This window comes from Anolis sagrei, chromosome 1 (assembly GCF_037176765.1).
Source record: "Anolis sagrei isolate rAnoSag1 chromosome 1, rAnoSag1.mat, whole genome shotgun sequence".
NCBI classification, from domain to species: Eukaryota; Metazoa; Chordata; class Lepidosauria; order Squamata; family Dactyloidae; genus Anolis; species Anolis sagrei.
The window spans coordinates 122,590,839-122,604,218 of record NC_090021.1 but is presented as its reverse complement, the minus strand read 5'-3'; the positions used below and the strand labels follow the sequence as shown (position 1 = coordinate 122,604,218).

Sequence of the window (13,380 nt, the reverse complement as noted above, 5' to 3'; positions counted from 1 at the left end):
AAATCCTAAAGACTTGTCATCTGTAAAGAAACCATAAAACATCAACAATAGCTTGTGGAGCCACTGGCCACAGCACTGTAAAACACCATACAGAAATAACAACAATAAAAAATAATTGGAGAATAGTGTTCTAACTTCCCACAAGGAACAAAATGGATGTAAACCTTCAAGTTAACACAAAAGAAACAAAAACCGTTCCCTGCAGTCTCATACCTGTCTACAAAATATCCAATAACGGGAGCTTCATGGGTTGTATTTGGTGGTTTCCAAGTAACTATAACATAATCTCTGTTTGCATCGTGGCATTTCACATCCATCGGTGCTCCTGGTGCCCCCATTACTAATGCATCGGCATCTAAAATCAAAGAGAGGCCCATTTCAAGTCACATTTGAGACTTAATTCAACTAAATGTGCCACGGGAGACATCATTCTAAATAAAGCCGCACTAAAAAGAAATCAAACCCTGAATTTGACATTTCAGTCAGCCATTGTTCATGCAGAGATTTCATCTAAGTGCAGAGGTGTTATTTCTACATCTATTATTTTACACATTGTATGCACTATTTATGAAAGCATATTCAACATCTAGAATTTCATTGGTGGTTATGTTCTAGAGAGCAAGTTAATATGAACATTCAGTCTTCCACTTGCTGCATCCTCCTACCAACGTCTTAAACCTTGTGAAATACACCGAAGCTGTGAATAGAATGGAGAAAAAAAGAAGGCAAAAGTAGATAGAGGGTTGTTTCAGACGAAGAAATTACATTGTGCTCGCGCACATCTGCCCACACATGGAAGAACTTAGTTTTAAATGTGTCATGGTATTATTGTCTAATGTTTATTGCTATTGTTTTAATGTTTATTGCTTGTTTTATGAGTTTATTTATTGTTGTATTTGTTATGCTGTTGTTTTACTGATGTGTTGGGCCTCGGCCTCTTGTAAGCCACACCGAGTCCTTCGGGAGAAGTTAGCGGGGTATAAATAAAGGATTATTATTATTATTATTATTATTATTATTATTATTATTACTGTGTATACAAACAAGTGTATTTCTGAGAATATACCATCTACTTGGTTGGCTTTATCACTACGCAGCTGCCTGAAGCTGAAAATTTTGCAAAAAACAGCAACAAGAGCGTGAAAGATCCAACTGGCTATGTTGGCTAAGGAATCCTGATAATGATGGCACTCTTAAAATGAACTGTCCCTGATACTTCCTATATGAAAATTGATGGACCTATCTGCATATGTGGATGTGAGTGAGGCAGCAGCCAGATAAAAAAATACCCACAAAAGCACAAAAAAGAAAGTCCTTAATATGCAGCAGTGGTTTGTGGTTTGTGCAATTACTATCCAGGACTCAAATTGGTTTTCAGGATTTTCTATGTAATCATCAACACAGCAAAATCATCCTCATCACTACCAATCTGAAACTGCATTAAATGGTCAGTGTAGATGGGGCCTGGCAGAGAAAAAGAGAGGGAGAATAACAAGAATACATGCATATAATGCATGCCTTCTTGTCATTATCTGTAGGATCAAAATGTCTTGGGCCAGACTTGCTTAATGAGAAGTAAATCTTAATGAAATGCATTAGGATAACCTTACAAGTATATGCCACGAACTGTAGTCTGGAAGAGAGTGTGGATATGCTATTGTGTGGGGGGTTTTTTGTCAGAGGGAGTCATTTTGCACATGCGCTGTAGTGTCTTTTTGCTCTATTATTATTATTATTAGTAGTAGTAGTAGTAGTAGTAGTAGTAGTATTTTTAAGTCTCTTCCACTGTGTTTTTCACTGTTTTTATGAGTGATGGTCACTCGTTGGCCTGATAGGTGTATTGTGCCCAAATTTCATGTCAGTTCGCCCATGGTTTTTGACTTATTTTAATCCCACAAACAAACATTACATTTTTATTTATTTAGATCATCATCATCATCATCAGAAAAATCAAAGAGAATGAGGGAGTTAATGCTGACAATTCAGCCCAAAGTATTTCACACAAATACAGATACAGAAATGTGCTCATTTAAAAGACAAAGAAATGTATCACTGACTTTCTGCCCGCAAGGATTGAGGTTACTTTATTCAGATTTGCAGGGGGAATTGTCAATGCAAATGTGAGGTTAAACTGTGACCCTTACTGAGTTTTAATGTATTCCTCTCCTTTTCGTGATGAAAGGAGAAAAAAAAAGAACCCTTAGGCATACCTTTTGCCCTTCTTCCTCAGGCACTACATAAGCAGGGCTAAATTCTCTGATAAATCTAAATAATGTGGTTCAAATACACACATTCTTAACACTTTCTCTGAACAACTGCCATCACAATCATTGACCTGTTTGTATAGCAGGGGCTGGCAAAATGTGATTCTTGGGCTGCAAGAAGAGCCAATGGGCGTTTTGAGGCCAGCAATACTTCCCCAAAATATTGGCCTGAAATGCCCCCAGATAAGGCATAGGACTTTTCTTTTTACAGGATTTTGGCTTTTGAGTGTGGTTTTCTTCTGAAAAAAAGAAGGCCCGTGTTGACACTGAAATTATAAAAGGCAAAAATACTCCTTACACCTCACTTTGCCATTTTTGTAAAAGTAAAAAGAAATTAAAATTATAGTTTTTATATAAAAAACCAGATGTGGAGACAGAGAGTGTAGCTTTCAAATACTTGCAGTTGTCCATCTCCTCTCTAAGGGCACAGGCAAGCCTACATATACAGTCTTATCACATGGAGGGGGGTGGGGTGTCCTAGGACGCATCTGCCCCTGTTCACACATGGAGCCCCACACCACCCATCAAATGACATAGGGTGACTTCCAGTGGGGCTCTGTGGGTGAACTGGGATGACAGTGTGGCGGCACACTGGTGCCAACACAGAAGCCTCCATGCTCCATAAGGAACAATGGGGCTCCAGCAGACTGAAGCCGCGCAGCAATGTTTTCCCCACATGGGATGGAGAAACATCAGCTGCTGTCCGGGGCACCAGTAATGCCCTACTGCCATGCAGTTGCCACTTAGATTGGCCATGGAAGCTGGTGAATCACAACACTGAATTTCATACATGCGATGAGGTCCTTATGCTGAAAGAAACAGTTACCTCAAGCAGCACATTTTGGGCATCATGAAAGGACAACGTATTGCAGAATACTTCATTTGTGGGTGGGTGTTGCATTATTTATTGCCAAGGATGGGAAATGCATTGGTGGGATTCTCTGTTGACCAGATCATTTTGCTGGTAGTTGTACTATGCAACTTGCTTAAGGTCTGTGCATGGGGACAATGCTCTGATTTTGTGTCAGGTTGTCTAAGAAGGTTTTCTCCAACATCATATAGTGACAGCATTTATGGATGTCCACAACTAGAACCTACATATTCTTTCTCCAGCTCTGACTACATATAAACAAACAGAGTGAGTAAAATAAATCAATTACCATACAAAGAAACAAGCAAAAACCCATACCTCTCACAAACAGAAATGCACTGTATTCACTGACTCCTCCTTTTGAGACTATGCGCACTGTGTACAAGCCTTCATCATCCTTATTCAGGTGGGAGAAAGACAATGCTGCCTGACCTTCCCCAAAGAAGGGTTTTGTCCATTTGGATTCTTTAATTAACACATCTGGAAGAGATTGGAGATTTTTGGAAATAGAAAAAAAAAGATCAATACACATATCATGATCAGGGCAAATAGGCAAATATTGAGTCCATGGTATTTTCTATTCTACCATTTTCTCCATTTGATGTCTTTCTGTTTCTATTTCCTTCCTACTTGTTGAGGCAATTACGTCTTCATGGAGTCAGTCTCTATAAGAGAACAGCCACGTGGGGTTACCATACATCCCCAGAAACAATTGCTAAATTACTTGCATGTATATGAATCTTTTTTAGGGGTTCCAGTAATCAGATCTAAATTAACTCTTTCACATCTCCTTTGCAGAGATGCTCTGTGACAATAAATGTAAGTTTATTAGTAGAACACCTAGAGCAATTGCTCCTTTTTCTAATAGAAGTTCACTTTGTATTTCACCAATGGAAACAAAAAATAATAGAAATTTTCTCTGAAACATTCCTCCACAATATTGTCCCTCATTGAAGACCCCAAAGTTACATGGGTGTTATTCTGCATAGAAAAACAAATTATTGTTTATCCAAAAATGTATTTTCTGCACACACACATGCACACAAAAACAGTTTTTGTGAACAGAAAAGCAGATTTTTGCAGAAAGCCCCACATTTTCTACACAGAAAAACAGCTTTGTGACAGTTCAACATGTTCAAGACGATAATATTTCACAAGCTTTTCACAGATCTATTATTCTTTGCAACTGTGGTTCCTGACTACCAGGAACGTTGTTTATGAACTTGGGATAAATAATAATGGATATCCTTTCCACCCCAAAATACTTAATATTCCTACAATAATTAAGTCTATGTCATCCATTTCTGACCCTGTTCTATCTTTCTGAATCACCTAGACGTCAATTTTAGGGCAAATGTGGGCAGTATAAAGTTTTAAAATAAATTCTTACCTTTAAAGGGTGAACTGTTAGTCTTCAAATTTATGCCACCTCTGATTATTATAAAGATACAAATGCTCTATTTTTGTACTACTCAGAAGTGCCCCTCAGAAATCCACTGACAGGACATTTCCCACCGTGGCATTCTTAAGAAACCAATTCACTTGAACCTCCTTCCCACTCCCTTCAACCTTTTTGAAGCCATGTCATCTTTAAAAGTACTAATCTTGAGCATGATCTAGCCAAAAGTAAGTATTTTAAAGCCCTATTGATTTCAACAACAGCAAGCTAAACACGGTCTTTTCTGAAATCAATGGGATTTAAATATGCTTAACTTTGGCTGGAGACAACTCCCTAATCAGGAGTTATCTCTCCATGTACTTTTGATCCCTTTAAATAAACTTCTCTATTCGAAGCATGTGTCAGATTAAACTGAAAGGTGTGGGGGAAAATAACTGCAGGCCAGATTTCATTTTAATCTGAAGTCTGCTATAAATATACACTTAATTTAAAATCTTTGGGGCATTCCTGCTGAGTGCTGAATCAAATTAAGCTTGAATTTCTCACAGGTGAGAGGTTGTGACTCATGATTAATCTAAATTAATCTGATTGACTAGTCCTACTGATGCAATGGAATGTGAAAAATACTGTATCTTTTCTCTTGCATTAATAATAGGTTGCTTACTTTTGTGGAGTGGTCTATCCCCATGATACATTCTCTGTACACTTGTGGCTTGTCTACACTTGCAAAAAAAAAAAACCCCTCAAACTCTTTAGAAACAACTTGAATAAAAGGCTAGCTGCCCCCACAATGTACAGTGACTTCTGGTGAGCATCATGATAATTATGCTTTAAATCAACTTTGCCCCACTTTGGACAAGATTTGGGGTTACTTTTGAGTTTTCTAGGTTTTGGGGCAGTACTAACCAAGGGGCTGGGTCTGATTTGGCTTGATCCACTGTCTAGACTGGAAACCAGTGCCATCAGCAGCACAATGAAAGAGGAAGGGTCATGCCCCATATCACTGCTGCCACCACTTCTAGTCAACCCCAACGCTACTAGTCATCATAGGATGCCAACACAACCAGCAAGAAGGAGATAGGCAATCTCCCTTTCTTCTCCTTGGTCATGCATGTGCCCCATTCTGACATTAGCAGAGGCCCCCATATGACCAGGAAGAATGAGGGAGGAGCTGAACCCTCCCTCTTGCTGGTTATACTAGTGCTCTGTTCTGATATCTGCAGATGCACCTTGGATGGAGCTCCATGGCTGGCTAAGAGTGGTGGCAGCAGCCACATAGAGAGGTGGGATGCAGGCCACCTCAGCGGGACAGGTTTTTTCCTGGACCATCTTAACAACAGTCCTGGATTCAACATCATTATTGTTGTTATTATTATTATTATTACACCACTTTTTCTCTCCATAAAAAGACTCAACCAGCTGTAGAGCTGTTCCAGGGCACATTTACACTAGGCTAAACTCTGTGGTGTACATAAACCCAGATGATCAATCTAAGAGTCAAACTTTGGAGTGTTTTCTTTCTCACTTGATCACTTCTGGCAATGTACATTTCAGGGACTAGAGCATCATTTTACCATCAATTACTTATGCACGACATTTTCTTTATGCCATTTTACTCAGTCTTTTTAAGGCCTGCTTTCTAAACTCTGTCTTTAACCAAGTTTTAAGATGAAGAAGAAAACATAGTTCTTGAAGGGAAAATAAAATTATGTGAGATTTTGTTTCATTTCTAGACTTCTAACTCCCAGTGAAGGGTTTCTTTACTCTGGGAGCCCTTGCAGGTTGGGAAGAATACCAGAAATATTTAAATACAAAATTTCCACAATACTGTCCCCATACATAAGAAAAAGTTACAGTTTCCTTCTATTGATTTATTATGTTGTGTTCCTTTTCTATTCTGTTTAATAATTTGTCTTCCCTTTTTCATTCTGGAAAAAAATTCTAAATGCAAATATTAACTCAAAGTGGCTAATATGATTAGTTTTTTTTTCTTACATAATCAAAACTTTTCTCCTACTTCTGGACAAAGGAAAATCTGGATAACTGGCCAGTCCGTTCTGTCAACTCTGTTAACTTCTTAGACAGTTTTTCTCCCTCTGTACTTCTTTGCATTAGCAAACTTGTCAAAATGTATGAACCATTTGAAGAACTAATATTTGATCAGACTGATTATTTCTTTGTCCTTTGCCTCGAACTACAGTTAGCTACTTGCAGCAAAAGGCTTTTTGACTTAACAGATGCAAAATGGGACCCATTTACAATGTGGGTTGCAAAGTTAAATGAACAATAGTAATGCTCTCCTCTAGCAACTGTGCAGACATTGCAAAAATTGATTGCAAGTCGCAAGTGAAAGGATAGAGGTTGTGCTTATAATAAAGAGTACTGGGCTGGATCCAAATTTCTTGTGAAACAAACTCTGCTCATGAGACCATCATACCAGAGGACAAGACTGAGTTTTTTGGGCCAAGGTTACAAACAGATCTGAGCTCAGGGGATGTAAATGAAAGTCTAGGTGGACAGACTAATGAGCAGTTAGATAGAAGATTTATGTTCCATCAACACAGGACTTCTCAGGAGAGTGTACGAAGGTCAAGACCATTATTGGCAAATAAGTCCTTATCAGTCTCCCAAGAGAGAAGGCATAATTTTCTCTCTATATTAGCTAGCCCAGAAGATGGGTCCATTAGTCCAGGCAACATAGATGATTGATTATAGATCTATTGTCGAGTTAAGGGATTTCTAGTTCCATGTTTCCTTTTGTTCATGTCTCACGAAGTTTGGAAGACTGTTACTGAATATCATGTTTTGGATTTATTCTGCTTTTGTATTCCTGGTTTTTTGATGCTATTCATGTTCTTTGATTTATGTGGATTATTCTTGATATTTGGACTTTGGGATTTTATACTATTTTGCTGAATATATATATATCTTCTTCAATAAACCGCTTTGCTATTTTACCTTGGACTGGCGAGTGTGCTAAGTACAGAGGTGGTTCCCAGCCTTGGAGTGCAACACCTCCTTTGTTCAGAAGAAGGCAAACAGTTGGTCATCATGAATGCCAATTGTAATGTTACTGGTACCAGTTAGATCAGGATTTTCTCTAATTATTCTGTATTATGAATGCTAGTATTTGAATTTAGGAGCATGGATATGAAATGTATTTTATATCTGTTTTATTATCTTGAGCACTATCATAGAATCCGATTTAAGAGATTCTAACATATATCATATCCCTTGGAGTTTAATAGCAATAAATACTTTAAACTACAGTAATTCAGAGTAATATATATCTTTTGTGGAGCTCTAATTAGCAAACATACACCCAAAAGGCAACTTTATCAGCCTATAATTTATATAATTAATTTGATGCAAGAAGAGAGATTACTAAAATATTTTAGCATGGGGAAGCATGAAGAGTATGACAGAATAAATGTAAACCCAATCTTGCCCCATTGAATAGGCATAAAGTCAGGACCTTTTGGGAAAATTATGCTTCATGTTCAGTCCACTAATATTCTCTGCATCAAAATAGGTTTCCTGCTGTTCTGGTCTTATATTATTAAGAATTGAATGGAATGCTTCTTTGAAAAGATAAATCTCTTTGTATTTATTTGTATATATTTACAAAGGTGAAGGATAACCCCAAAGGAGTCTTAGCTAATGCCACTCAACTATGTAATAGATCTATTAAAAAAATCACATGCTTTACCTGAAAAGAACAATGAAAAGCTTACCATCTCTATACCACTCAGATCGTGGTCGGAGACGATTCAGCTCAGGTGTCACCAGGAGACCACATCTGAGGGTAAGTGTATCCCCCTCCACACCAAAAGTGACACCAAATCTCTCCAAAAACTGCACATCAAAATGGGTGAAGCAGATGTCTAGTGGCATTGGCACTGTGAGGAAAACAAAAAGAGCTGTTGTAGAGGCCAAACTAATGAATAATTTCAGTACTTCATTATGAACAGTGATGACATAGAGATGGCAGAACCAACTCTAAAGGTGAAACAAATGAGGCAGGAGTGTTTTTCCAGAGAGCTGAAGACATCTTTACTTTTGATGTTTACACTTATCATAAAATTGCCTCTCCTTAAACAGGGTTTTCAAGGGGTTGCTGCAAACTTCATTTGAATTCAACTGATTGTAAGACACAAACAAAAAAAGACCATAGTGTAGCTACTGTACCTGTGGAACTTCAACTTTTTTACTTTAAAATATGTATTGACATCTGGCCTTTACAAACACTGTAGCCTATGGACTATATCACTCAAGGTTCCTTAAAGTGCAGTTACAGTGGGTTAAAGACACCTTACTTATGGTTGTCCCATAGTCATATTGTGCTTTCACATTTTATAAGGACATGGCACAGAAGAAGCATGAATCAGGTGAAGCTAGATATAATCAAACAAAAATAGAGCATACTAACATCAGATCTTTAATACAGCTGGTTATTAATGGTTCCAGAAATGTCTTTAAAATGGAAATCATCCACTACCTCTTTGGTACAAAATGCTAGGCAAAGCTGCAGCAGTATCTCATTCAGTATGCCATCTCTGTCCACACTATGGACCTCTTAACTTAATTTTTGGACTTTATTAGGTCTTCCACCATACCATTTTGGTTTCTTCTAACCCAGGGCCCATCCAGACAGTCTCTTTATTGCAGAAACTTCCACAATAAAAAGGGGGCTGTCCAGACGACGTTCTGGACACTCCCACATTAATTAATTTGTCAGTCCATTTATTCTACACCTTCTTGGATGGTATGGGATAAATGAACTATTTCCGGTGTCTGGACTATAAATAGTCCATTTATCCCACACCAATGCACTATTTCTTGTGTCTGGACTAGAGTCCAGACACCATTCCCACAGTTTAAGCCTAGTAAACTGTGGGTATACCCATTCCCTCCCCCCCCCCCCCCCGTCGCCCAGACCCTTTAGAAAAGTAAAAAAGCTTACCAGCCTGCAATTTTTCCTCTGTGCAGCTCTCCTGGCACGTACAAATGATGCGCCAGGAGAGTGGGGGAGGGGAGGAGAGAAGGAGGAAAATCGCTGCAGGCTGGTGAGCTTTTTTTTTTTACTTTTCTAAAGGGTCTGGAGGCTTGGGGGAGGGGACTAGGGCCTTGCCACGTTCTCTTGGGCTAGTTCCAAGAAGAATGTGTGGACATCCCACCCCCCCCCCCCCCCAGAAAGCATGTGCTTTCTGGGGTGGGTGCGGACAGCCCTCCCAAAACATCTACTTTTTTTAACATGGATGTTTTTGGGATAAAGGGCTGTCTAGATCCACCTCCAGTTATTGCCCAGCTGTGTGCTTCCAATCAATATCACCATGAATGACTATCAGCCTCTGAAGTTTTCATCTACATTTTTTTAGAGTTACCATCAAGGCAAGTTACAAATACTAAAGAAACCCATAAATATCAGAAACATAGTGTCATTGCAAGAAGGCTCTGCTATTGGCAACTACAAGATGGCCAACTGCATGCTTGCTTGCATTCCAAAGAAATGGGAGATATGCATTTCACATTGCATTTGAAATATTTTGGGACATAGCTAGCTTCTTAAACTGGATTACCAATGTTACAAAGATTCTATAAGAGGCCTAATTTCCGGAATAGATACAGTTGCATCAAATTGTAAAGTAAGCTTACAGTGGCCAGACAGAATTCCAGCAGGGTATGGTTCTTCATCTCCTCTGTACCCTGAAAGAAAGGGACAGATAATTGTGACACGAGCATCCTAAACACACATTACTGTCTCAAAGGTTTCTGCAGCTTACTTACTCCTCACAATGACAGCAGCATTGGTTGATGCTTGTCCGTGCACATTTGTTGCCACTGCAGTATAAGTAGCAGTGTCATCATAGGTAGCTCTGAACATGGTAAGAAGGAGAAATATATTCTTTGGTTTATATTCACAGTGAAGTGCTTACATATGAGAGAGAGGTAATCTAACCGACCTACTTACTTCCCAGTTCACAAGCCAAATACATCTTACCAACCTGGTATACTGCCCTGCCACAGACTCTGCAAACATGTTTTTGTGGCCTGTCTGGAATCACAAGAACCAAACAATTGTTCACCACCTTGAGGGTTATTATATAGCGCTGTGCTTTCCCATATAGGCCATGCTATATTGGTGTCTGGAGGTTTAATTTCACATAAAGCTGATTCCAGGTCATCTCAGCAGCTGGCTGACATAGCAACTCCATAATCAAATTTATCACCAGAACACCTTAACATAAACCCAGGAACAGGGGAATAAACGAATGAGCACTGCAATAGCAGGGTCATTTTGTTTGGATTCATAACCCACATTTAACTACAAGCTTGCATACAGTCCACAGGCCCATTTTTGTATTATATTACATTGTTAAAAATGATTAGGTAACTTTTATACACACATCACTTTAAAACTGCAGTTAGCACAGTTCCTGCTTTGAGCTTCTTTCCCTCTTTGATCAGCAGAGGCAGATATAACAGTGATCTTGGTGTTGATTTGGTCATCAGGCTTGTGTTTTATCCCTCCCGCAAATAGGTTAGGTCATCCCCCTACCTTTCAAAATTATGCATTTTCACATTTAATATTTTCAGGAAGGTTAATTATGTAATTCATAAGCAAAACAAAACTTAGTTTAAAATGAGCTACTTTTTCATGTCAGAAACTGCAAGTTGCTTCAGGTGTGAGAGAATTGGCTGTCTGTAAGGACGTTGCCCAAGGGATGCCCAGACATTTGATGTTTTACCACCCTTGTGGGAGGCTTCTCTCATGTCCCCGCATGGGGAGCTGGAGATGACAGAGGGAGCTCATCCACGTTCTCCCCAGATTCGAACCTAAGACCTGTCAGTCTTCAGTCCTTCCAGCACAAGGGTTTAACCCACTGCGCCACCAGGGGCTCCAGCACTCCACGATGAAACAAGGGTTGGTAACATCATGGGCATCTTTCAGACGTCTGCTCACAAAATGGGATTCTCCAACCACAATTTGCTTGATCAAACTTTAGTAATTGCACTGTCTCTATTGCTATTTTCCATCACATGATGCTAACCCTATGAATGGCATAATCCCAATAATTCCAGTCATCAACAGCTCTGTTTGATCTTGAAAACTCAAAGCCATGGTATCCTTGGTTGAGTCAGACCCCAGACTCATATACTGCAGTTTAAATGACTCTATACTGACCATTATTTATTTATTTATTTCACATATTTGTACCCCGCCCTTTTCACCCTAAAAGGGGACTCAGGGCAGCCTTACAGCAAGCAACAACTTGATGTCAATACATAGAAATATAAAAATAAACAAATACAGTTAAAACCATATAATTAACCATTAATTATTAAAATATCAATTAAAACCACATAATCCAGATTGTAGTCCAAGGCCTGTCCAATTGTCAATTCCATTAGTCCATTCTCCTGCAGTTTCAAAGTGTATTATACGGCATTATAGATGGGGCCTGAATTTATCTGTAATGCGATCTTCCTTTTTTCCTGCTATCAAATAATGCTATGGATAGAGCCATAAAACTTTATATTTCCTTTTAGACTCGGAGTAAAGACTCAGGAACTGCAAAATAAATGATATTTCCTATGTGGAATATGACTTATGGAATACCAACAACAGGCCTCTTGGGCTGAGGATAAAATCCATTTCCTTCCAGCTTCTAATTATGTGTTTGCTAGAGATCCAGTGAGAATTGTCTTTGCAAATTACTTGTCAACATGCACAGATTCCCACTAGGGAAGGTGTGGGATTCTTGTGGCCCTCTAGAAATTGCCAGACTCAATCAGCTTCAGTTAGCATGGCCTAAGGGCCTGTTAGGAGATACACCTCAGTTACAACAATTGTAATCCAACAATATGTGAGGGGCTGCATGCATACTCTGCACCTAAGTCATGGAAGTCCTGGGAGTAAAAACCCAAACTGTAATAAACTCTGCACCAGAGTCAAGACTTTCCACTGCAGCAAACAAACAAACAACCATGGATTCAGGGAGACTCACATTATCTGAAACACATCTTATGATTATGAGCCCCCGGTGACGCAATGGGTTAAATCCTTGTGCCGGCAGAATTAAAGACCAACAGGTCGCAGGTATGAATAAAAGGAAAATGCAGATGAGCTCCCTCTGTTAGCTCCAGAGAGAAGCCTCCCACATGGGTGGTAAAACATCAAAACATCTGGCCATCTCCTATGCAACATCCTTGCAGACGGCCAATTCTCTCATACCAGAAGCCACTTACAGTTTCTCAAGTTGCTCATGACATGAAAAAATAAAATAAAATGTTATGATTGCATTTCTTTTGAAGCTTAGGCCCTGGACATCACATCAGTAACTTTTCAAAAACTTTGACTACTGATCTACTAGCATCATTTTATATAAAATCCAGTGATATCCTAACCTGTTTGCCAATCTGACTTCATCCTATGTGTCAGAAGTCACAATTTTGAAATTTTCATTTCTTCAGAATGTTTAAATATTATTTTTTCACCAAAATACCAATTTGGGTGGGAGGTGGATTTTTTTTAAGAAAAAAAAAAACATCAGGTCACAGAGATATAAACATTGATTCACAATTGTCTGTGGCATTCTGAGCATCTGATCTGACAAGGCCTCAATACCAAGTATGACAGGCTTGGAGACTGTGTGGCTGTGTGCACAGCGTGCCTTTTGTGAAAGGGACAAGCATGTCTCCGTCCGATTGCCATGAAGAAAGAACAAAAAGAAAGCACAGAAAAGAGTTTCAGCCAGAGCATTTGCTTTGAATTATGACCACTGAAAGATAGAATCGTCACCGCACTTGGATAACTTGCTTATGAATAGCAGTATACCTGGGAG

General features: G+C 39.0%; 1 protein-coding gene across 2 annotated transcripts in view; it reads right to left on the bottom strand.

The window, feature by feature from the left end:
- Positions 1-13,380, bottom strand: part of MYOM2 (myomesin 2) — a 96,613-nt gene that overhangs the window by 53,151 nt on the left and 30,082 nt on the right. For both annotated transcript variants that reach the window (XM_060788523.2, XM_067468299.1), the window contains 5 exons: positions 10,322-10,410; positions 10,190-10,240; positions 8,269-8,433; positions 3,454-3,615; positions 214-355 (listed from right to left, as the gene is read on the bottom strand). In XM_060788523.2, the coding sequence (XP_060644506.2) occupies positions 214-355; positions 3,454-3,615; positions 8,269-8,433; positions 10,190-10,240; positions 10,322-10,410 (609 nt within the window). The remainder of the gene's footprint in view (positions 1-213; positions 356-3,453; positions 3,616-8,268; positions 8,434-10,189; positions 10,241-10,321; positions 10,411-13,380) is intronic.